Here is a 23,016-nt window from a genome sequence, read left to right as displayed (position 1 = left end):
AAATAAATTTAATTTATAAAGTACGGTTCACAGAGAAGACTCACAAATTGTTTTACTCAGTAAAGCTACACAAACACACACTTACACACTAAAACATGAACAATACGAAGGTGACTTTTCTGACCTGGTTTTTAAATAAATCCACAGAATCACAGACATTAAACCTGCAGGTGGGAGGTTCCATAACTGTGGTGATTGCCAGCGTTTAAATTAAATATTATTTATATTTGATTACTTAAGGTGAAAATTAAAGATGCATCAAAGTGTAAAAGTCTTATAAAGTCTGAGTTAACGATAATTTATTTCTTCATCGCTCCCTGATCACAGTTTCTCTTCTGGAAACTTTCCACCTCATGTTGATACTTTCAGGCCATGTTGGTTGTTTAGCTCATTAGAAACACGGACACGGACAAACGGGCACACACACGGACACGGGCACAGCACACACACGGACACGGACACGGACACGGACACGGACACAGACACAGACACAGACCCAGACACACGGACACAGACACACAGACACAGACACACAGACACAGACGCAGACACAGACACAGACAGCTGCTGCCCCCTGCTGGGCAGCTGCTGTCCTCACACCTGCAGCCCTGATTAAACCTTCGTGAGTCTCATGATGAAGATGAAGATGAAAATATAGTACTAACAAAAATGTGAAAATAATACAAAGAATAAAACACTAAAGCTATTATAATAATAAAAGTAAGGAAATTGTTGTTAATTTGTTAAGAAAGGTTCATTTTAAGCTTTTTTCAGAGTCAACGCAGCCACCAGGGGGCTCCACAGTCACACGTGCTATGCCTGGTGTCATGCTACTGCTAATGTAATACTACTGCTAATGTAATGCTACTGCTAATGTGATGCTAATGCTAATGTGATGCTACAGCTAATGTAATGGTACTGCTAATGTCATGCTACTGCTAATGTAATGCTACTGCTAATGTGATGCTTCTGATTATGTAATACTACTGCTAATGTGATGCTAATGTGATGCTAATGCTAATGTGATGCTACAGCTGATGTAATGCTACTGCTAATGTGATGCTACAGCCAATGTAATGCTACTGCTAATGTAATACTACTGCTAATGTGATGCTACAGCCAATGTAATGCTACTGCTAATGTAATACTACTGCTAATGTGATGCTACTGCTAATGTGATGCTACTGCTAATGTAAAGTTACTGCTGATGTAAAGTTACTGCTGATGTAAAGTTACTGCTGATGTAAAGTTACTGGTGATGTGACGCTGAGTCTCTCCTATGAAGAAGTATTTGATAAGAATCATTATAAACAGTGACATCGCGTATGTTAAACTGGACCCAAGCGTATTAATATTGTACCTTTAAACAGTTGTTATCAGTATAAAGGTGAAACATTAACGTTATCAACACTGTGTGAGTCTGTGTTTTTATCGTAAAGTGTTTTGTCACTGTGTGAGTCTGTTTTTAATGTAAAGTGTTATGTCATCAGAGGGATTTCAGATAAATAACGGTTATTATTTATATATAATGTTTCTCGCCTGGGCTCCACGGGTCCAGGGAGGGGACGTGTGACGTGTCAGATAACGGTCCCAGGAGGAACCAGTGGACCGACCCGTCTCCTCCATGTTAGTCATGTTAGTAACAGGAGCATCAGATTTCTCCTCCTCCCTGTCCCTGCTCCACTCCGAGGGGGCGGAGTCAGGGCGGTGCGCAGCTCTAACCAGATGCGCTGCGTTCAGCGGCGGAGCGGAGCAGAGCGGTGGAGACACCCGGACACAGCCGAGCCGAGCCGAGCCAAGCCGAGACAAGCAGACCCGAGCGGAACCAAGCCCAACCATGACGGCGCCCAGCAACTCGTACGACGTGATAGTGGTCGGCGGAGGGATATCAGGTGCGTGCTGCGTCCGGAAACTTTACTGTGCGGTTCTGCAGAGGGAGAAGCGCGTGTGTGTGTGTCTGATTGTGAACGTGTGGCTGTTTGTGCGCGTGTGTCTGCACGCGTGTGTGTGTGTGCGATGTGCAGACCTGTTGCACAAACAGTGTGTGTGGATTAAAGGACCAGACTGTTGGATGAAAGCTCAGTTTTCTTCCTCGTGGTGTTTGGTCCAGTTGCTCTGCCTCCTGTCCTCCTCTCTTCCTGTCCTTCTGTCCTTCTGTCCTCCTGTCCTCCTCTCTTCCTGTCCTCCTGTCCTCCTCTCCTCCTCCTCCTCCTCCTCCTCTTCATCTTGTATCTACACAGCAGCAGCTAATCAGCCACAGCTCACCCAGTATTACATAAGATGAAGGTGTGTGTCTGTGTGTGTTGCATCCATAAAGCTGTCATGTGAATTCAACTGTCTTATTTGACATAGACCCTGTCACTCAGGTTTGATTGTGTGTGTGTGTGTTGTAGCTTTGTAATATTCTCGTTGTTGTGCACGTCGAGTTTCTCTTTGCTGTTGTAACGAACAAGACAAATAAAGTTTTATCAAGTCATTTAATGAGCAGTGAACAGACTCACTCCTTGTTATTGTGCTAAGCTAGGCTAACCTACTCCAGCTCCAGGTCTTCCTAATGTAGTAACATAAATATTCATTATGAAATATTAATGTCATATGAACATGAAGACATGTAGGCAAATAGTAACTATGGTTAAGGTTAGAGTACGTCTCCAGGAAATAGTGTGTGTGTCTGTGTGTCTGTGGCTGTGTGTGTGTGTGTGTTAGATGAAGTCTGATGCTGCTGCTCCACGTTCACCTCCTTCTACCACTAAAGACTATGTGTTAATAACAAACTAATTATTGAAATTGCTGCAATTCTCCTCCATATTAATAATGATAATAATAATTATGATGATGATGATGATGAAGCTTCTGCAGCTTCTGTCGACATCATGTCAGGAAACACCTCCCTGTGACATGGAGGAAGGTGGTCGGTTGTAGATACGCTACACCCATGCAGTAGTCTGTTTTATTTTGGTGGTCTGTGTTTTATTTTGGCGGTCTGTTCTCAGACAGTCATTGAATATGTCAGTGCTGCAGAACTCCACAGATCCTGTGATTCGATTTGAGCTGCAACACAACGATAAGACAGATTCTAGAGTGTGTGTGTGTGTGTGTGTGTGTGTGTGTGTGTGTGTGTGAGCATGTGAGCATGTGTGTGTGCATGTGTCAGCATCTACACACCCTCTAACCGGCTGTGACACTCCTGCACACAAGCAGACTCTCAGGTGCAAAAAGTGCAGCAGGATTCAAACGTCCGTCAGTTGGTTGTGTTGGGAGACGGCGTCCTGTCTTTCCTCCTCTTCCTCCTCTTCCTCCTCTTCCTCCTCTCTGCCCGCTGCCGCTCTCAGACAGAGAAGAATTTGGGTCAGTGTCAGTTCACATCCCAGTCACATCCCAAAACAAATGCTGGAGGAGGAAGTTAATGTAATAACGCGGCCCTGTGTCACATTAGCTCGTTGTTATTACACCATTTGTTTATCATGTGGCCTTTACCGGCTCCACCGAGCTCCACACATAACAATCACTGTCAGAGAAGAGGAGAGGGAGGAGAAGGAGGAGAGGGAGAAGGAGGAGAGGGAGCACCCTTCTCTCTTCTTCTCCCTCTCCCTGCAGATTGTTGTCTTCCAGTCCGCCAGCCGCCGCCCACCAGTAGGAGCACAGGACCCTCGAGGGGCAGCCAGCACTTTCTGAGAAACGCTCAACGCTTGTGACAGCTTGTTATCAAACCAGCAGCCGAGAGGGAGGGGAGGAAGGAGGGGGAGGGACGACAGGGGAGAGAGGGAAGCACTTCCTCTTTGATGAGCAGAGACGTGGGGTGAGAGAGGAAGGTCAGAGCGTCTGAGAGCGGAGGAGGAATGAGGATGTGAGCAGGGAAGTTGAGGTGAAACCAGAGTGAGAGAAGTTCCACCGGCCTGGCTGCTCCTGAGCTGAATAACAATCAGCTCCTCAGAGAGCTGCAGGAGGTGCTTCAGAGAACTGGACCTGGCTCCAGTTCTCTGAAGCACCTCCTCAGAGAACTGCAGGAGGTGCTTCAGAGAACTGGACCTGGCTGCAGTGTGTGTACGTAAGAACAACACAACATAAGTGAACAAATCAGCTCAGGCTATTAAAGCACCAAATAATTCACCATAGTAACATATCACGTTAATTAAAGATTATGACAGTTGAACTAACCGTGAAGAAGTTTAGTACGTTAGCTATGAATTCACTGTTTTATCCTCCGGACACAGTGGAGCATTAAGCAGCTCAAGGGTTTTCCTCAGGAGTTGGTGGAGACCAAACACGGAGATAAACATAAAATACCTTTAGGTTGATTAAGAGTCACTGTTTCTGTGTTGTCCAGCATCTTACAGCTGTAGAAACACTTCTGGTCCAGATTCTGTCGCCTCCTGAATTCTCACGGTATCTTTCGGCTGTTTCTTCTTCGTTGGTGGAAGAAGCTGCAGCAGGTTTTAGTCTGGTGACATAACGATGCTGCGCTCTGGCCCATTGAGCCTGGAGGACACAGTGTCCTCGTAGTATCTGAATGTCCCTAAAGCAGCAGGAGTCCTCGTCTTCTGGTCTCCATCACTCCGGCCTCCGTCCAGCTGAGCAAACAGCGAGACGCCTCGTTATTAGACCAACGCCTCGTTTGTAATCGTGTTTGTTTGGCAGGTGAAGTCGTGAGAAACGTGCAGCTGTAATCTCAGCAGTTTTGTTATTAACGATGACACTGATTGTGAGAGACGCTCTTGAGTCTGATGGATGTTTGTACATCTGGAAACTGACACATCTGGATCTGTGATGCGTTTCCTGCTCAGTGTTTGTGCGACAGATTGTGTTGTCTGTGTAGTCAGTGTTTGCGTTGAAGTGGGAGCAGCCGTTACGACTCCTGATATTTATCAGCCCCCCCACCAACAGGACGTCCTCTCTCATCCCACCCTCTTCCTGCCCCCCCTTCTATACACAACATCTAGCTGCTGCTGTTCACTCTTCTGGTACCAGTTCAGTTCTTGTTGTAAACGTGTGTGTGATGTTGTGTTCGATTCCTCCTCATTAGTGCGTTATAGCTCATCATTAGCTTTTTGTAAACAGGTGCAGAGTGAAGTTATAAAACTCTGCCTTCATCCTACCTGGTTTATCTGGTTCATCTCTCTCTACTCTGCTGTCTGTGTCACATCTGTCCATTTCACTCCATCGTGTGATTACTGGTCGATATCACTCCTCGGTCAGCCAATCAGTGTCTCCGAGCTGAGGACACAAGACGGTGAGGGGGGGGGGGGGGGGCTCTGGATCAATACGGAGCCTTTAGGCCCCGACTCGAGTGTCTCTCTTGTCCATCAGCTGCTTTTGAATCTTCAGTTCCTTCACACGCTGACAGGGTTTAACATCCGAGCATCTTCAGAGACAGAGCAGCTGTTGTTGTGATTTATTAACGAATAAAGTGAAAAACTGAAATCATTTTTTATTTACGACGACTCAACAGAATATAAGATGAAGACAAACTTCTGAATGTTGATTCAGTCACATATTTAGGATTCAGGCCGTTTCCTCTCGGAGTCTGAAGCTTTGTGTTTGTTCCACAGTTTCCTCTGATCTGTTAGTTCTGGTTTCACTAAAGAATTTAGTTTGACATACGTACGTCCTGTCGTCATCACCGACGTGGGCGGAGTCTATTTCGTGCTTCCTCTTCTTCTTCTTCTACTGTTCTAATTGTTCTTATTCTGTCTCTACTTCCTGTGATTGGTCCAAAAGTCCAAACTCTCCAAACAAGTGTTTTCACTGCAAATGAACAGACCCAGGTTCAGTTTGATCCAGACCCAGAACCCCTCTTCTGGTCTGAGGAACCTGGTCCCTCTCTCACTGCAGCTTCTGGTTCAGTTGAGACGAAGCATCTCAAAGAGTTCTGGACTCTAAACAAGTTCCTGTCCAGGTCCTCACAGAGAACAGGCTGTATTTAGACGTATCAGTGTGACACTGGAAATAGACTGTGTGTTATTTTCTCTGCCCCCCCCCCCCCCGTCCTGCACACAGACACTCACACACAGACTGACACAGACACGCACAGCGACACTCACACAGAGTACACAAATGTTCCTGCCAAGTGGCTCCATCTTCACAATTACTGTTGTCAAGGAAACTGTGTCTGTCTCTACTGCTTGTTCCTGCAGAGGATGAGTGTGTGTGTGTGTGTGTGTGTGTGAGTGTGTGTGTGCATGTGTGTGTGTGTGTGTTTACTGAGCTTTGATTCTGCACTATAAGCTTCCAGCACCTTCAGGTCAAACTGTAGAACAACAAACCGTACGTCCAGGATCTCAGTCGATAAACATCCAGTCACATTCATCTCCTTGTTTCTGTGGAACGTCTCAGAGGAACCAGACAACCAGGTCCACCTGAGCCTGAAGGGACAGTGGAGGAGACGGACAGAGGACAGACAGTAAACACAGAGATGAGGGACAAATACAGCTGGAGAAGGAAGAGACGGACTTACTCACATTATTGAACCGAACATTTCCTTCTTTTAAATAGCGCAGCAGCATCATCTTGTATCTGAAGCAGCCTGGTGTTACTGCAGAGAAGGAGCCAGACGGGTTCTTCAGAGATCCAGAAAGAATCACCAGAGATTCATCAAGTGTTCATGTCTTTTACAGGAAATCTTGTAAAATAAATACAGTGATTTCACTCACTTGAGCCAGAACTCCTCTAAAGCTCCTCTTCTTCTACTCAGTGTATTTAACTGACTCTGCAGATTTAAAGGACTGTTGGGCCAACTCACGACCACATGATACATCTCAGGGGATTTATCCCATGACGATTATTTAATAATACATTTATTATTAATTAATTACTCTCAGGGAAATCTGTAAAAATGTCGAAGCTGTTGGACCCACGCGTGAAGTTTCCTGGTCCATGTCGAATCCTTACAAGAGTAAAAAAGGATGAAACACATCAGTGGAAAATAGACGGAATGTAAAGAAGTTGAATTATTATTCATCTCAGTGAACTTCATGTTTCTCGAGGATTCATCTCTGACAGAAACCTTTTCCTTTGTGCTGCATTTCCTTCTTGTCTCTTTCTTTCTGCTCCTCTGCTCTTCTCACATCATCTCACATCATCTCACATCAGTTCACCTCTTCTCAGATTCACAGCTGCTTCTTTGCAGGTTGAGAATTTGTCGTCTGACGTCGAGTACAATCATCCTCGTTTTCCATTTCTCCTCCTCCTCCTGTCTGATCCCTCCTTAAATGCACATGCACAAAGGGGGGGTGATGAATGCGCCCCAGCGGCGCCTCAGATGACAGGAAGTCTGCGCTTCAAGGCCGCTGCGTCTGTTTGATAAATATCAAGCGTGTCTGTAGGTGAGCGGCTCCGTCAGCCTCCGTCAGCCGAGGAGGGGAAATGATTACGTCTTTGATTCTTTGTGGTTTCTGCTAAAGACCGACCGACCTTTCTCCTCTTCAGAATCTCCACAGAGATGCTCTTCATGGCAGGGGGGGGGGAGGCCGACCTTCAGGGTTCACACTTTAGATAATTGCTCGTTACAGATCTCCACTTCCTGCTCTTGTGTTTCCTGCCCCGCCCCTCATTTGTTGTACCTGTGTCTTATCCTGGTTGTTTTTAAGACACACGTTGCAGCATTGAACCTTCACCTACAGCTCACTTCCTGTCCATGCAAGTGTGTGGGCGAATAGAACTATTGGCTGCACTGCCCCCCCCCCCCCCCTTCCCCCCCATGGACTTCAGTGGTACTGCTCCCTTTCGTCCGCTTCGTCCGAATCCATATTTTTCAGAAGACGTACACAGAGGAAGTGAACTCATCTTTTGTGTCCTCCTGTCTGAGTGGAGGTGGACCACAGGAGAACCCTGAGTCTACAGCGATGAAGACTTTGTTCTGACCCTCGTATTGATCGGATCCTTTCATCACAAGGGAACGACATCTCAATTAATCCAAACAAGGTTCCAGATCAAAGCAGCGTCCAATCAGGAGGCTGCGCTCCTCTGATTGCTCGAGGCACAAACAGGAGAAACAGACAGACGCTCTTTGTTTTCCAAGACAGACGCTGACCTTTGGATCTGAGTGCAGGTAATAGCATCAATTTAACAGGGGGAAGATTTGTGAGCCTCTTCAGTGCTCTCTCTGAAGCCTGGCAGGCGGGGGGGGGGGGGGGGGGGGGGGGGGGGGCTGAAGCTGCGTAATACAGGACAGAATATGCTTCAGTTAATATAAACCCTGTCGGCCTTCACGGAGTTAAGCAGGATTTGGTTGGAGGGAGTCGAAGGTGGAGATGTGGAGCGAAGGAGGGAATTCAGGGCAAAGGCCAGAAAAACATCTGGACAGATGTGGGCGCCTGCTGAGGCTGTGGGCGGCGGCCTCCTGCCGTCTGTGACCGGTCTGTGATCGTCAGGCTCAAGCTTCAGGGCGTGAGCACAAGTTCATGTAGTTTTAGTCCGAGGCTGTTTGATGGAGAAGATATTTAAACAGTGGGATTCCAACGGAGGGAAAGTTCTCTCCTGTTTCGACATGATACTATCAATAAACCCTCTGACAGTTTAATAGAATAACGTTGGTGTGTCTGCAGCGTGAAATCACTTCAGTCCAGTTTCACGCCTCTCGACTTCTTAACCCCAACTGGTGATTGGCTTTCTTTTGTGTGATTTGTGTTATTTAAATATACTTTTATTCTTCTTATTTAAGACGAACACTGAGTTTTTAGCTGCACCGAAAAAAATCTCTCAACAAATAATAATTTACTAGTTTTAACAGAACAATTTGAGCAGGTATTAAAAACTTACTTCCTCCATTATTTAAGACCTTCCAAGAAACTAGAAAAATGACCCATAAAATGACCCTAACTCTAAGATATCATTAAAAAACGTGTGTGAAATAGTAAATAATGTATTATGTGTTCTTCATTGAGTCTCTTGGTGTTTGAGCCTTCCCACCACCGGTTGGACCTCAGCTCTGCTCTTGTGGCCGAATCGGATCAAATCCCTGAATCCAGGTTCTTTGTTCTTTGTACTAAATCCTTCACAGAAGTGTTGAGGCCGTTTGACATGTTAGTGAGTGAGTTCTTACATGAATCACTGTATAAGTGTGTGGTTTGACCAGGATTCCCTGAGTTGCTGCTTGTTGCTCTGCCCTCACGTGATCAGCTGACCCGCTGCTTGTGATTTGAAGAGTTCCTCGGCCTTTGCAAAAATGTGCCCCTCCCCCTGCCCCCCCCCCCTCCCCCCGCCCCCCCTTTCACACAGCTCCTGGACTTGCAGCCAAGTCACTGGGAAAAGGCAAATGTGAGTTGGTTAATCCTGTTTAAAATCCTGATCAGGAGACGCCTGTGCACAAAATGATCCAATAAGAAAATAATTCAAACAAACCAAACATCAGATGAGAAGGAGAAAACTGGATTTTTCTTTTTTTTCTGTTCTTTGGTCTTTATTCTCTGAATAATCCCTTCATTCTTCTCTGAAAGCTTCTTAATCTGGACGCCCTCACACAGGATGAAGTGTTCTTTGTCCTGAAGGTGCAGCACCAAGCGAACTGTCAGAACGTGTGAGAGCTGCACCCGGTGTCTTCAACCCTCACTGAGGAATCATCACTCACATGTCTGTCGTCTGTCTGCAGGGTTGAGTGCAGCCAAGCTGCTGAAGTCTCACGGACTGAACCCTGTGGTGCTGGAGGCCCGGAATCGAGTCGGTGGTCGAACCTTCACTGTAAAGGTACGAGCCCACATCTCAAACACACTCATATAAATAACAAGTTCAGTTTGAAGTCTGTGTCTGAACCTCAAGTAAAACAGTCGAGTTCCCTGTGAGTCCAGATCCTCCACAACCAGCTCCTGGAGACTCGTGGTTAATAGAAGTTTAATACTTTAAAAACAAACTTTACCTCCAGATGTTGATTCTGATCTCTGAAGTCGTGTCTGTGATGTAATGAGACAGTGAAGTCAACTGTCGACTCATTTCCTGTCGTTGTGACCGAAGAAAGACGATTGTTATTTTACAATATTTCACATTTGACACATAGAGTTTTGTGTTATCTGCATAGAGATGGGATTTAATAGTGTTAATGGTTGATCACCCCTGTGGTCAACTCACTTGTGAAACCTGTAGTGGACCCAGGACAGATCCGTGTGGTACGCCATGAGGAGAATCTGCTCTTTGAGATGCGTAACTTTAAAATGAGACAAATAAAGTTGCACTCTGGTTGACAGGACTTCATTGAGCTAAGGGCTGTGTCTTAAACTCCATCCGATCCCTCAGCCAATCAATGAGCCCCATTTAGCACCAATAGTTAAGAGATACAGTTCATTCACATCTTCACACCTAACGTCTTACTGTTAAAACTAAATTGATGTGATGTGATGTCATCTTCTTGGTGTTTGTCTCTTGTGTGTTTTTCAGAATAAGGAGACGAAGTGGGTGGATCTGGGCGGAGCTTACATTGGACCGACTCAGAACCGCATCCTCCGATTGGCCAAAGAATACAACGTACAGACGTACAAAGTCAACGAGCAGGAGAGACTGGTGCATTATGTTGAAGTGAGTGTCCCGGCGTCTTTGTGGACAGATTCATACACACGTGTCCTTCAGTGTTTCCAGTTGAAGCTGGAAACCAGTTCACAAGCATGTGGTGTTTCTAATATTCAGCCTCCTCCATTCAGCCGAGGAATTTGGGGGTGTGGCAAAATATAGAACCTGTCAGTTTAATGCAGCACAATGTAAAATGACTTGTGAACCAGATGTGACACGAGTCTCCCACGGCTGAGACCGGAATTCACCCGGCAGCTCCTCTGACTCGGAGGTAGCTTCGAGTGCGCCTGTGATTCCTGACGTCTGCTGAGCAGCATTAGTCCCTGCAGATGCTAATCTCTGCCGGGGGGGCTTCGGTAATGCACTTCCTCTTTCCCCCGAGTGGCTGAAAGGAGAGTGAGAGCAAACAAAGAGGAAGAAACAAGGAGAGGCTGAGGCCATGGTTCTTTGTTCTGCTTGCTCTTTGCTTCATATCTCATTAGTGTGTCGTTAACACAGTCGTGTTCTTACCTGATTTGATTTGCTGCTGCTGCCATGAACCCCCGACTGTAAACCACTGCCCAGTGTGTGTGTGTGTGTGTGTGTGTGTGTGTGTGTGTGTGTGTGTGTGTGTGTGTGTGTGTGTGTGTGTGTGTGTGTGTGTGTGTGTGTGTGTGTGTGTGTGTGTGTGTGTGTGTGTGAGCTCTTATCATCTTATCTCTTTCTAGGCTTTGTTCACGTCAGTAAATCTCTTCTCCAGAGCTGGACTCTGAGCCTGTGGCCGGGGGTTGTGCTCACAAACTCACACGTACAGATACTTCACTGAATTTCATAGGAAGCTGTTTGTGATGTGGAGTTCTCTCACTTCCTGTTCATGAGGAGGAGGACGTGGAACTACTTCCCACAACCAGGAATCTGCATCACAGAGTTCATTTAAAGACTTAAACATCAATCCAGGTCTCAGGCACCAGGAGGTTCATATCAGATCCTTTAGGTCCCGTCAGTCACAACATGGAGCCTCCAGGACTCGGACTCCACTTCCCACAGAAGCTTGGATCAGACAGACACGTGGTTGAAGGTGGACCTGAGTCGACATCTTCACGTCTCAGAAGGTTGTGAGGTGTTAGCAGCTCGTTCAGTTTCCTGCTGACGGAGAGCAGCTCTGTCTTCTGTTGCCAAGCAGGCTGCCAAAATATTTCCCTCTGTGGAATGTGTCAGCTGCCCAGAGCTTCACGCCGCCTCCGGCTGCTTCTCACATGCATCCTGCTGCCGCCCTTTACCCATGATGCACCTGCACCCCACGGTCCATGGAGGGGAAGATGTGATTCATCCGACCAGGGCACGTTCTCCCATGTCTTCATGGTTTTCAGCAGATTGTGCTTCAGTCGTTTATCTGGACTCAACTTCGCCGACAATCACACGCTTCAAGTTGAGTTTTGGGTCTTTGGAGGCGGGGCCAGTGGCTGATGCCCCCGTCCTAGTAGCGTGGTTTTTACGTGTCCAAGTTTTTGGGACTAAATCCTCGTCATACATGTACATGTGTGAGCCCGTGACCCCGTGACCCCGTGACCTGTGATTCAGCGCTGATGTAACACTGACCTGCTCCTGCACAGCCTGACCAACACAATGAATCTGAGGTTCAGAGACTTTTAATCGGACGGAGGCGTCAGAGCTCTGAATCCATCCAGCTGGTGTGAGTGCGTCTCCTTAGCTACTATCTGAGCAAGATCCACTCAAAGACCTGATGTTCACACACACACACACACACACAAAACACACACACACACACACACACACACACAGAAGCATGCGTGCCACTCGTAGCTTCCTGGCTGGTTTCCATGGCAGCATGCCTCATCGAAAGCTGCTCAGTCCTATCAGTGTCAGCCGGCATATCTGTGTGTGTGTCTGTGTGTGTCTGTGTGTGTGCATTGATGCGTTTGTGTGCACACATGCAGTTGGTGTGGGGGGTGGGGGGTCGGGGGGGTGAGGTGAGGCCTGTGTTCACTGCTGCTGAACTAGACTCTGCAATAAATACTGTGCTAATCTTAAATCTGTCTCACACCAAAGCCTGGTGATATTCACATCCTTTAAATTTGCCCCAAATCCAAAAAATATAAAAATATAATAAATAATAAGCCCTCGTTAAATAAACACCTACATGGACAGAAATATATATATATATATATATATATATATATGAATATTTTCATCCATGTAAATGTCCTGCATGTCCTGCTGCTGTGAACATTCACCTGTTCACCAGCTGAGGACAACTGCAAGTGAAAATTGTCCCAAACTAGGACACCATAAGACACAAGGAGAGACAGACCTCAACATACTGAGTCCACAGCCGTGGTCTTCATAGATCAATCTCCAGTTATTGATTAACTGGCTAATTGTCTGATATGTGGAGGAACCCAAGGTCACATTGATCTGAACCACTTAATACATGCAGACACAAGCACCTAATAGAAGATTTAACTGTTCAGCTCCTCCCAACCTTCAACACACTGATTGGACGTTAATATTTTCTAACGTTGATAAAACCTCAGAATCTGATTCTCAACACGTTCCCCAGCTTCACTTCACCAGACGCTGCCTCCGCCTCTCAGATGGAAACGCAGGGTGTTGAACTTCTCTGGACAGACGTCCCTATGGAAGACATGTAGCCTGATCTGAGGAGGAGCTGGAGGAGCTGGAGACACAGTGAAGCAGCGTGTGTCCTGAGCCATTGTGTGATTAGGGCTAGCTTTCAACCGAGCCGCGGAGCTAATCAGCTTTTCTGTGGCAGATTGTAATCCAAAGGGCCGGTGCTGGCTTCCCTTATCACTCATCTGCAGCTCTCGGGTTTATTAATGGGGCATCACTATCAGAGATGTGGAAACAGACTTCGATCCAACACTGGACCTGGTTATCAGACCCTGAGACGCCGAGGACCTGGCGTCCTCACGTCCTCACGAGGAGGAGTGTCGGCTGCTGACGGAGGAGACCTGCACCACGGACGTTTAGAATGAAAGACTTTTAGTCACAGGTCACCTGAAATGAGAGGGAGGTGAAAGTCAAGAAGAAACTATTGGTCCCAGACGTCTCGGCTTCACTTTTGGGAGTGGTCATGTCGTCCATCTTGAATCAGGGTCTACGGCTCGGATTAATCAGCATGAGGCTGCAGGGGGCGCTGTTACTCACAGCCTTTGCTTTAAGTCTCTCCTGTGTTTTCATCCAGACTCAGACGAAGCAGATCAGATGAAGCAGGAACTAGATTTATGACAGATTCCTCAGTGAAGCTTCAGTTCTCTGCAGTGAGCTTCAGTCTCAGGATCATGATGAAAACATGAGTTTCAGTTTCTTACAGATTTGCTGATGAGCAGCTTCAACACTTTATAAGACGACGGGTCTGAGGTTTGAAAACATCGTCCATTCTTCAGCACAGTGACTCGTGTTCATCCAGTGAAGCTGAGTCGCTGAAGTGGACGCAGATGCTGCTGCTCACACCCCCCCCACACACACACACAGACACACACAGACACCTCCCCCGTCCTCCTCGGCGTCTCCCTGCTGACAGACATGAGTTTCAGTTCGATAAGAAGCAAACTGAACGATTCATTAGAAGTAAAGTCCGTCGGGCTGAGGTGACATTTGTCAGATAACGAGACGCCGCCGAGCAGCAGGCGTCTGATTGGTCGAGGGACAGTGTGGTGATGGTGACGGAGGTTACATCAAACCTGGTTTCTTCTTCTCGTCCTTACAAACACAGATGTGGTCGATTCCTGATGGACCAATCGAAACCAGGAACAAACCATCTTTTATTTTAATACTTGAGTATTAACGCACGTCTCATTCACAAACTTATTAATAGAACCATTTATTGAAATTAGATGTTTTCAATCTTTTTTGAAATGATGAAAACTGAAACACAACACAAAACATCTTGTAAAACCTTTGTTTGTAATATGGTGACAAAATATTAAAATTCATCTAAATTGGTCAAGGTTAGATAACCCCTTCTTGTTGGTGAGCTAGAGACAGAAGCTGTGTCTCCATTGAGTGTCCTCTGTCTGGACTTTAGAGGATTTCTGTGATGGCTGTCCCCAGCTCGTCCCGTCCTCCTGCTGGTGTCTAGAGAGTTTGAATCCCCCGTCCTGTAGAAACATCTGAGCTGTCAGCTGTTTGAACTGATTGAAGAGAAGGACGTATATCATACAGAGTCACAGCTGGAGACTGAGCCCAGACCACAGAATGAGAGTGATTCCAGAGAGTCTGTGGCTCTGGGCCTGCAGCCACACACACACAGTCACACACACACAGACACACACTCTGTTTAATGGGCTTTAAAAGAAAGCATCTGAATGTGGGACACGTCCTCCTGCAGAGACGGTCATGCTTGAACAAACTGGTGTCGTCCGTTATGTGAAGTGATCGACAGTAAAAAGAAAAGGTTCTGGATCGAGGACGTCTTGGAACCACAGAGTTTATCTCAGGTGAAGAACCTGGAACCACAGAGTTTATCTCAGGTGAAGAACCTGGAACCACAGAGTTTATCTCAGATGAAGAACCTGGAACCACAGAGTTTATCTCAGGTGAAGAACCTGGAACCACAGAGTTTATCTCAGGTGAAGAACTTGGAACCACAGAGTTTATCTCAGGTGAAGAACCTGGAACCACAGAGTTTATCTCAGGTGAAGAACCTGGAACCACAGAGTTTATCTCAGATGAAGAACCTGGAACCACAGAGTTTATCTCAGGTGAAGAACCTGGAACCACAGAGTTTATCTCAGGTGAAGAACTTGGAACCACAGAGTTTATCTCAGGTGAAGAACCTGGAACCACAGAGTTTATCTCAGGTGAAGAACCTGGAACCACAGAGTTTATCTCAGGTGAAGAACCTGGAACCACAGAGTTTATCTCAGGTGAAGAACCTGGAACCACAGAGTTTATCTCAGGTGAAGAACACGTGGACGTGAGAATCCATGAGAAGCTTTAACGCTGACTCATGGTTTCATGGTGATGCAGGAGGAGCTGCTCCCTCAGAGCCTGACACATAATATATTATCAGTTTATATGAGACATGTCGCCATCTGCATATTTAATCTGCTGAACACTTTCATTTCCAGAATAAACAATACAAATAAGCTGTTTTTATATTGATATTAAAACATAAGTTTAACTCAACTAAATATTATGGTTAAACTGTAAAGTATCAAACTTCATTTGCATTTCTTTGTCATAAGGATTTGATTTTAAGAATATTTATATCGGCCGATTGCAAAACAATCTGTCTCTACTTTGAGTTTTTAGATGAAAAATATTGATTTATCTTGAAAAAATTAAGGTTCCAAGAAACCTGAGTGGAACCAGTTCAACAACCAGTTAAAGAACCAGTTCAATAAACCTTCTATGAGCTCTGGTTCTGTGTTCATCTCTGTTGTGTAATCTGCTGAGTTGACATTAATGACCTTGATCCCAGTGAAGTTAATCAGTCGTGAGATTGAGCAACCGATCCAGAGTCCGTCTCATAAAGTGTGGACGCTCGTATCAGGTGTAATGAGTCTGAATCAGAACGTGTTGCACAACCGAGTCGGTTCATTCTACTGACAACCTTACATACATGTAGTACATGTGAACAGTCTGAGGAACACGTGAATATAAAGTTTAAACATTTAATACAAGAGGCTCAAGGATGAAGAATTTATGTTTGAAGAGCAGAGACCTCGAAAAACGTTAGATCTCTGCATGTTTAAGAAAGAGGGGAATACTTCTTATATCTGAATGAGTTATGTTTCAGGTCAGATGATGATGCTGATGATGCTGATGATGATGATGATGATGATGATGATGATGATGATGATAATGATGATGCTGTGTGTTGAACAGGGAAAGTCGTACCCGTTCAGAGGCTCCCTCCCTCCCACCTGGAACCCCATCGCCCTGCTGGACTTCAACAACCTGTTCAGGACGATGGACGAGATGGGCAAAGAGGTGAAGTTCTTCTGTTTTTCTTTTCCTCTCCTTGACTTGGTCTTTTCTGTAATATGTAATATGTAATATGTTGTGTTTCAGATTCCCAGGGAGGCTCCGTGGAGAGCTCCTCACGCGGAGGAGTGGGACAAGATGTCCATGCTGCAGCTCTTTGAGAAGATCTGCTGGACCAGGTAACACGAACCCAGAGAGAGAGTCAGCAGATGTTTAGATGGTAGAAGGTTCCAGCTCTGATTCTCAGCTCCTCTCTCTTCTCAGTTCCGTTCGACGCTTCGCCACATTGTTCGTGAACGTGAACGTGACGTCTGAGCCCCACGAGGTGTCGGCGCTGTGGTTCCTGTGGTACGTGAAGCAGTGCGGAGGAACCATGAGGATCTTCTCCGTCTCTAACGGGGGACAGGTGGGTCGCTGCTGAGGCGTGTTCTTCACTTTCCATGAAACTGAGACAAACAATCATCTCTAATCCAACAGGACAAGTTCAGACTCAGCGTGTTCATGTTGATTTAGCTCCTGACTTCCAGTGACTGGTAGGAGAATTCCTCCCACAATGCAGCAGTGGAATGCACTTAGAACACAGAGACACTAACCATCTGGAAAAGGTCACCGTCTGTTTCATTCTGCGTTCAGAGCTTAGCAGAACTTCTCCCTCCCTCGCTCCGCTCTGTCGTTCAGCTGTCGTCAGTCTGAGCTTCTCCAGAGTAAACTCTCCCTGTGGTTCAGGGAACGTTCAGAGGAACAATGGAGGCTGGGTTCAGGAGGAATCCACAGAACGTTATCAGCTTCTCTCCTAAATGTAGTTTTAGTCTCCTTGAGGAGTCAGGATCAGACTGGATTGAAGAGATCTAACCTGTGAGAGTAGATCAGAAAACCAGAGATCAGATCCATCTGTGGTTGAACCTCAACATGCTGACCCCCCCCCCCCCCGTCTCCATCCTCCTGCAGGAGAGGAAGTTCGTGGGCGGCTCCAATCAGATCAGCGAGTTCATGGCGAGGGAGCTGGGGGACGGCGTGAAGCTGGAGTCTCCGGTTTACAGGATCGACCAGAGTGGAGACCAGGTGGTGGTGGAGACGCTGGACAAGCTAACCTACACGGTAACAAGACGAGCACGTGATGACACCACTGCAGCTGCACATTATGATTATATAATAACAATAAAGAATTCTGTTTTATTCATAACATCCAAAAGCTCCTTAAACCGACTGTGTGTGACAGATAACTGTGATGTGTTTGGATCTTTTCCTCTTTTCAAACTTCTGGGGCTTTGTGTCATATTGACAGTGACATAAAGAAATGATTAATAAACCATGAGGCTCCTCTAGTGCTGCTCTGTGCTGCCACCTGCTGGTTTCTAGCTAACCTGCCCCACACTTTCTTTCTCCATTCATCTCTCTCTCTCTCTTTTCTCTCGTCTTTTATTCTCAGGCCAAGTACGTGGTCGTGGCGACGCCCCCCAGCCTGAACCTGAAGATGCACTTTAACCCCGAGCTGCCGCCGCTCAGGAACCAGCTGATCCACCGCGTCCCCATGGGCTCCGTCATCAAGTGCATGGTCTACTACAAGGAGAACTTCTGGAGGAAGAAGGGTACGAAGGGGGGGGGGGAACAGCCTGAGGTTATAAAGAGAACAGCAACACATACGTTCAATCTGACAACTTCCTGTTTCCACACGGAAGATTCCTTTTCACATAACTTCATATTATACCCTTATGGAAGTGTTTCATGTTTGGCAGATTTCCCTGTCCATCACAAACCTTGTTTTTTCACGCTTGCTTATATGTGTGTGTGTGTGTGTGTGTGTGTGTGTGTGTGTGTGTGTGTGTGTCCAGGATTCTGCGGCACCATGGTGATCGAGGAGGAGGACGCTCCCATTGGCCTGACGCTGGACGACACAAAGCCCGATGGGAGTGTCCCTGCGATCATGGGGTGAAGACAGAGATTGAGACAGTGACACTGATCATGTGACTGTGACTAACATGAAGGTTGATTGTTTGAAAAGCAGGAGGAACCGGAAGGAAGTGAATCTGTGGTTTAACTTCAGATTTCTCTCTTGTGATGTCACAGTTTCCTGCTGAGGAAAAACTCAATAAAACATTAATTTAGTTTTTAGATCGGACTCTAACTTCAGAGACGAGAGACAAATCATTTCTCTAGATGCAGCTGTGTGTCCTTTGTCATAATGTGTTTGTGTTGTGTTCACAATGTGTGTGTGTATGTGTTTGTTCACTTCTTCCTTCTCACGTATCACTGTTTCCTCTCTGCGGCTCCTTCAGGTTCATCCTGGCCCGTAAGTGCAGGAAACTGTCCGGACTGACCAAGGAGGAGAGGTGGGTCCCTCAGCGGAGACAGAACCTTCACACTGTCCCTCAGCGGAGACAGAACCTTCACACTGTCCCTCAGCGGAGACAGAACCTTCACACTGTCCCTGGGAGGAGACAGATCATTGACACTGTCCCAGCTGCAGGATCCGTCTAATCCAGACTGTTGTTGCTGTTTTCAGGCTGAAGAAGATCTGTGAGATCTACGCCCGGGTGCTGGACTCGGAGGAGGCTCTGCATGTGAGTTCCTCCTCAGACTGGACCTCACTGGTTTCTGAGCGTCACAGACTCCATGTTCTCCTGGAGAACTCCCACTCGGAGATGGGTTTGGTTCTGACCCGCGTCCACAGGGAGACGTCCAGTGGAGCAGCGTGGCTCATTATTCAACCTTTACTTATTTCCTGAGTGTTCACTCTTGGATCCCGACCCAGAGTGAACACACGCTCGAACCCTCATGTGTGGTCCTGTGTGTTTCAGCCGGTTCACTACGAGGAGAAGAACTGGTGTGAGGAGGAATATTCTGGAGGCTGCTACACAGCTTACTTCCCCCCAGGGATCCTCACCCAGTACGGGAAGTAAGTCTCCACCACGTCGGCATCCGTCCTGTCGTCCTGCAAACAAACAAACAAACAAACAAACAAACAAACAAACAAACAAACAGGGATGAAACTCACTGTCAGTGAATCACAGATGAGCTGTAGTTCCTCATGTCTCCTGCAGGGTGCTGAGGGAGCCGGTGGGCCGGTTGTACTTCGCTGGGACGGAGACGGCCACAGAGTGGAGCGGCTACATGGAGGGGGCGGTGCAGGCCGGAGAGAGAGCGGCCAGAGAGGTGAGGGCGACCAAGACCATGACCACGACCAAAACCAAGACCACGACCAAGACCACAACAAAGACCACGACCTCGACCTCGACCACGACCACTAAAGAGACCAGGAGATCTGCTCGTAGTTAGAGTGCAGACGGGAGGAGGAGGTGGGAGGAGTCTCACCTCCTTCCACCTCCAACCTCTGTAGTTTGACAATAAGAAACAAGTTTAATATTCACCAGTTTCTTCATTACAAGTTGATTCATGACTTATTGTCCCTCACATGTGGGACCAGACCATCTTTAAAACCTCTATAGAACTTAATACCCTCACTAATTAATTCAATAATGAAATGATGAAAGTTGTTTTTAGAGACATTTCTCAGTGTCTTCTCGACTCGTCGACGACTGGTCTTCATGTCGTTGATTCTGTGGAATTGAACGTTGTCTTCTCCACTCGTCTCTCGTCCTCCTGTCTGTTGCAGGTCCTGTGTGTGATGGGGAGAATCCAGCAGAGTGAGATCTGGCAGCCGGAGCCTGAGAGTGTGGTGAGACAGACATTCTACAGATTTACAGGAAGTGAAAACCTGGAAGAACGTGTCTCACACTCGTGTCCGTCCTCCGACAGGAAGTTCCCGCTCTGCCCTTCGTCACCTCCTTCCTGGAGAGGAACCTGCCGTCGGTCGGGGGCCTCCTCAAGCTCACCGGAGTCTCCGCCCTCCTGACGGTGGCCACGGCAGCGGGCCTCGTGGCCTACAAGAAGGGTCTCCTCCCCCGGAGCTAGAGGGCTGGGGGGAGGGAGGGGGGGCAGATCTCAACAGACACTGTACTCGAGTTCTTCTAGTGCACCGCTCCATGTGCAGAGTGGTGACCTGTAGGGTTAGGATGTTATCTGAGAAACGCCCGGTCGTATCACAGCCTGTTGAGCTCAAGCACCGTCGAGCACAAACGAGAGAGAAACAGAAAAGATTAAACGTAAAGAGACGAGAGAAGAAGACTCGAGCTCGTCAGCCAATCAGAATGAAACAATGAAACTAATGAAGAAAACAAATCAAATGAGAAATAGACATATAACATATATATATATATATATATAATGATTAATGTTCCACACATTGCCAATGATATTCCCATTGATCACATCAGAGTGTATTATCTCTGTGTGTGTTTGTGTGAGTGAGTGAGTGTGTCCGTGTGTGTGTGTGTGTTTAATTACCTCTGATGATTTTCGGTGCTGATCCACTCACGTCACGTTCAAACACTTGTTTTCACGAAATTAAAAACCCCAGCAGAGGATAAAGATGAAGTGATATTTTTATTTGTATTGTTTTTATTGTGAACTCAGAAGCTGATTCATCTCAGAATCGTCCTCTCAGAGATTCAGTGTTTTCAGACGATGTTGATTTGACATCAGATCCTCGTTTGTGCTGCTTCAGTAAAAACTCCATAAAAATCCCGACTGCGTCAAAGTGAGTCCGAGTGAAGCCTCGTGAATTTGTGCAGATTTGTGACGTGTGAACCGAAGTGACCTGTGCAGCTGTTTGTATTTTAATGTTGGAGCGACTCCATGAAATCCACTTCCTGTAAACATCACTTAACATCTGAACGCTCCTCAACCTGAAGGAACTTTGACTCTTTGAAACAGAAATACTAGAATTAATAAAACTAAACTTAATTTACTTTCTAGTTTGAGTTAGAAAGGGAAAAGAGACATTAATACTTTAAACTAAACTTTACAGCTGATGGACAAACAAATGTTATATTATTATAACATGAAAACGAGGTTCTATCCACGTTGTTAGAATTTGAAACATGAGTGAGTTTTTACATCTGTTGTGAAGGTCGTTCTGTGTTCGAGAGAATCCTCTGTTCCAAAGATGTGTGTGTTTGTGTGTCTGTTAGTGTTTGTGTGTAATCTGTTGTGCCTTAATAGAAGTCCTGGTGTTTTTCGTGTTTCCTCTCAAGTGCCTGTGTGACTCTGACACTCTCCGCCCTTTGCTCCTCCCCCTCCTTGTCCCGCCTGCACTGGAGGTCAGAGGTCAGATCGACCAGGTTGCTGGTTTAAAACCTGTTTTACCGGAGTTGTGTTGTCACTGTTAACGTGACTCTGGTGGATCCAGGTGTGTGAACAAACTAAATAAAGATGGACGCGACGTCTCCACTAAAATATCTACGATGCAAACGATGACGTCATGTGAAGTTTAGTGGAGTTACATCATCGAGACCACGCCCACTTCGTCCAACCATGGCAGAAAATACACAAAATATTCTCACAAAATAAAATCTACAATGCTACTTTCAAAATGACTTTAGAAAATTAAAGTTTCTTTAAACGATTACAGAAAACTTTTTTGCCATGCAGCTACTGTCTCTCACCAGTAGGGGGTGCTCTAGCCCCACGTCTCAGCTGTCAATCATCGTGTTTTTATTATTATTAAAACCAAACTGATCAGAAAATCTGAAGAACGGCCTGAAATGAAAGAAACCATCTTTAACAAACAATTATTCAACGTCTACTTTGATTTATTTTAATGTTTGGTCCATGTCCCATCGGCTAACATGGAGGAAGTCGGGGCTTGTAATCAAAACGGTGTCGTCTGTGATCAGATTGTTGAATTTGTCGAGCTGTGATCTCCAGTGTGTGTGTGTGTGTGTGTCTTGTGTTGGCAGTGTGTCTCTGTCTCTGTTGTTGTGCGATGACCTCATGTCAGCTGTTTTACCCCCTCGCCTCTTTTTCTACTGGTTTTCTTCTCACAGGAGCAGAAGCAGACGTCCTGAACCACAGAACTAGAACTAGAGAACTCTTACAGAACTTGTACAGAACTTGTACAGAACTCGTAGAGAACTCGTACAGAACTCGTACAGAACTCGTAAAGAACTCGTACAGAACAGAACCTACGTCTCGTGTGTGTAATCGTCCTCCGGCCCTTGTGTCTTTCTGTGTAATTGAACCTCTTGATTCTTCCTGTGTCTTGTTGATGTCTATGATTCCTCAAACAAAGCTGGTGATATTTAAAGAAAGAAATGTGAAATAAATCTTTTCCTCGTATGAAACTGTTCCTGTGTGAGGTTTTTATTTGTGTAATAATCCAGAGATTTCAGAGTAAAAGTCCCTGAGTCTGTTTCAAGTTTCCTGTGACTTATGCTTTTTGAAAAAAAAATTGAGACATAAGAAAAATATTACTACATTTATTTTTGATTGATTGATTGAAAACCTGAATTTGAATCTGAGCTTTGAAATAACACAAACAATTAAAGCAGAGACAAGTAGAAACAGAACTTTTCTCTCTGAGATGTTTTTCTTCTCGTTACATCTGGTTTGTCACAGAGGAAATGATCCATGTGTTTGACTCATAGACTGAATATCAATCAATCAATCAAATTTTATTTGTATAGCCCATATTCACAAATTACAATTCATCTCATAGGGCTTTAACAGGGT

General features: G+C 46.0%; 1 protein-coding gene across 1 annotated transcript; it reads left to right on the top strand.

Moving 5' to 3' along the window:
• Positions 1-1,658: 1,658 nt before the first annotated feature.
• On the top strand, positions 1,659-22,628 carry mao (monoamine oxidase). Its single transcript, XM_062402244.1, has 15 exons — positions 1,659-1,892; positions 9,587-9,681; positions 10,366-10,503; positions 16,348-16,452; positions 16,534-16,625; positions 16,711-16,852; positions 17,395-17,544; positions 17,876-18,035; positions 18,279-18,375; positions 18,723-18,776; positions 18,950-19,007; positions 19,245-19,342; positions 19,488-19,599; positions 20,060-20,122; positions 20,203-22,628. Exons 1-15 carry the CDS (start codon positions 1,838-1,840, stop codon positions 20,356-20,358), a joined length of 1,575 nt encoding a protein of 524 aa, XP_062258228.1. The 5' UTR covers positions 1,659-1,837; the 3' UTR covers positions 20,359-22,628.
• Positions 22,629-23,016: the final 388 nt, after the last annotated feature.

Source organism: Platichthys flesus, chromosome 13 (assembly GCF_949316205.1).
Source record: "Platichthys flesus chromosome 13, fPlaFle2.1, whole genome shotgun sequence".
In the NCBI taxonomy this organism is placed as follows: Eukaryota; Metazoa; Chordata; class Actinopteri; order Pleuronectiformes; family Pleuronectidae; genus Platichthys; species Platichthys flesus.
Note: the sequence above shows the minus strand (reverse complement) of the source record. Positions and strands in the feature narration are given on the sequence as shown.

What these genes read in the sequence shown, in the direction of transcription:
- mao (XM_062402244.1), top strand. Translation starts at nt 1,838, where the DNA reads ATGACGGCGCCCAGCAACTCGTACGACGTGATAGTGGTCGGCGGAGGG. An exon ending in AGTGTCCCTGCGATCATGGG is followed by an intron (nt 18,376 to 18,722) that starts GTGAAGACAGAG and finishes CGGCTCCTTCAG; the next exon opens with GTTCATCCTGGCCCGTAAGT. An exon ending in ATCCTCACCCAGTACGGGAA is followed by an intron (nt 19,343 to 19,487) that starts GTAAGTCTCCAC and finishes TGTCTCCTGCAG; the next exon opens with GGTGCTGAGGGAGCCGGTGG.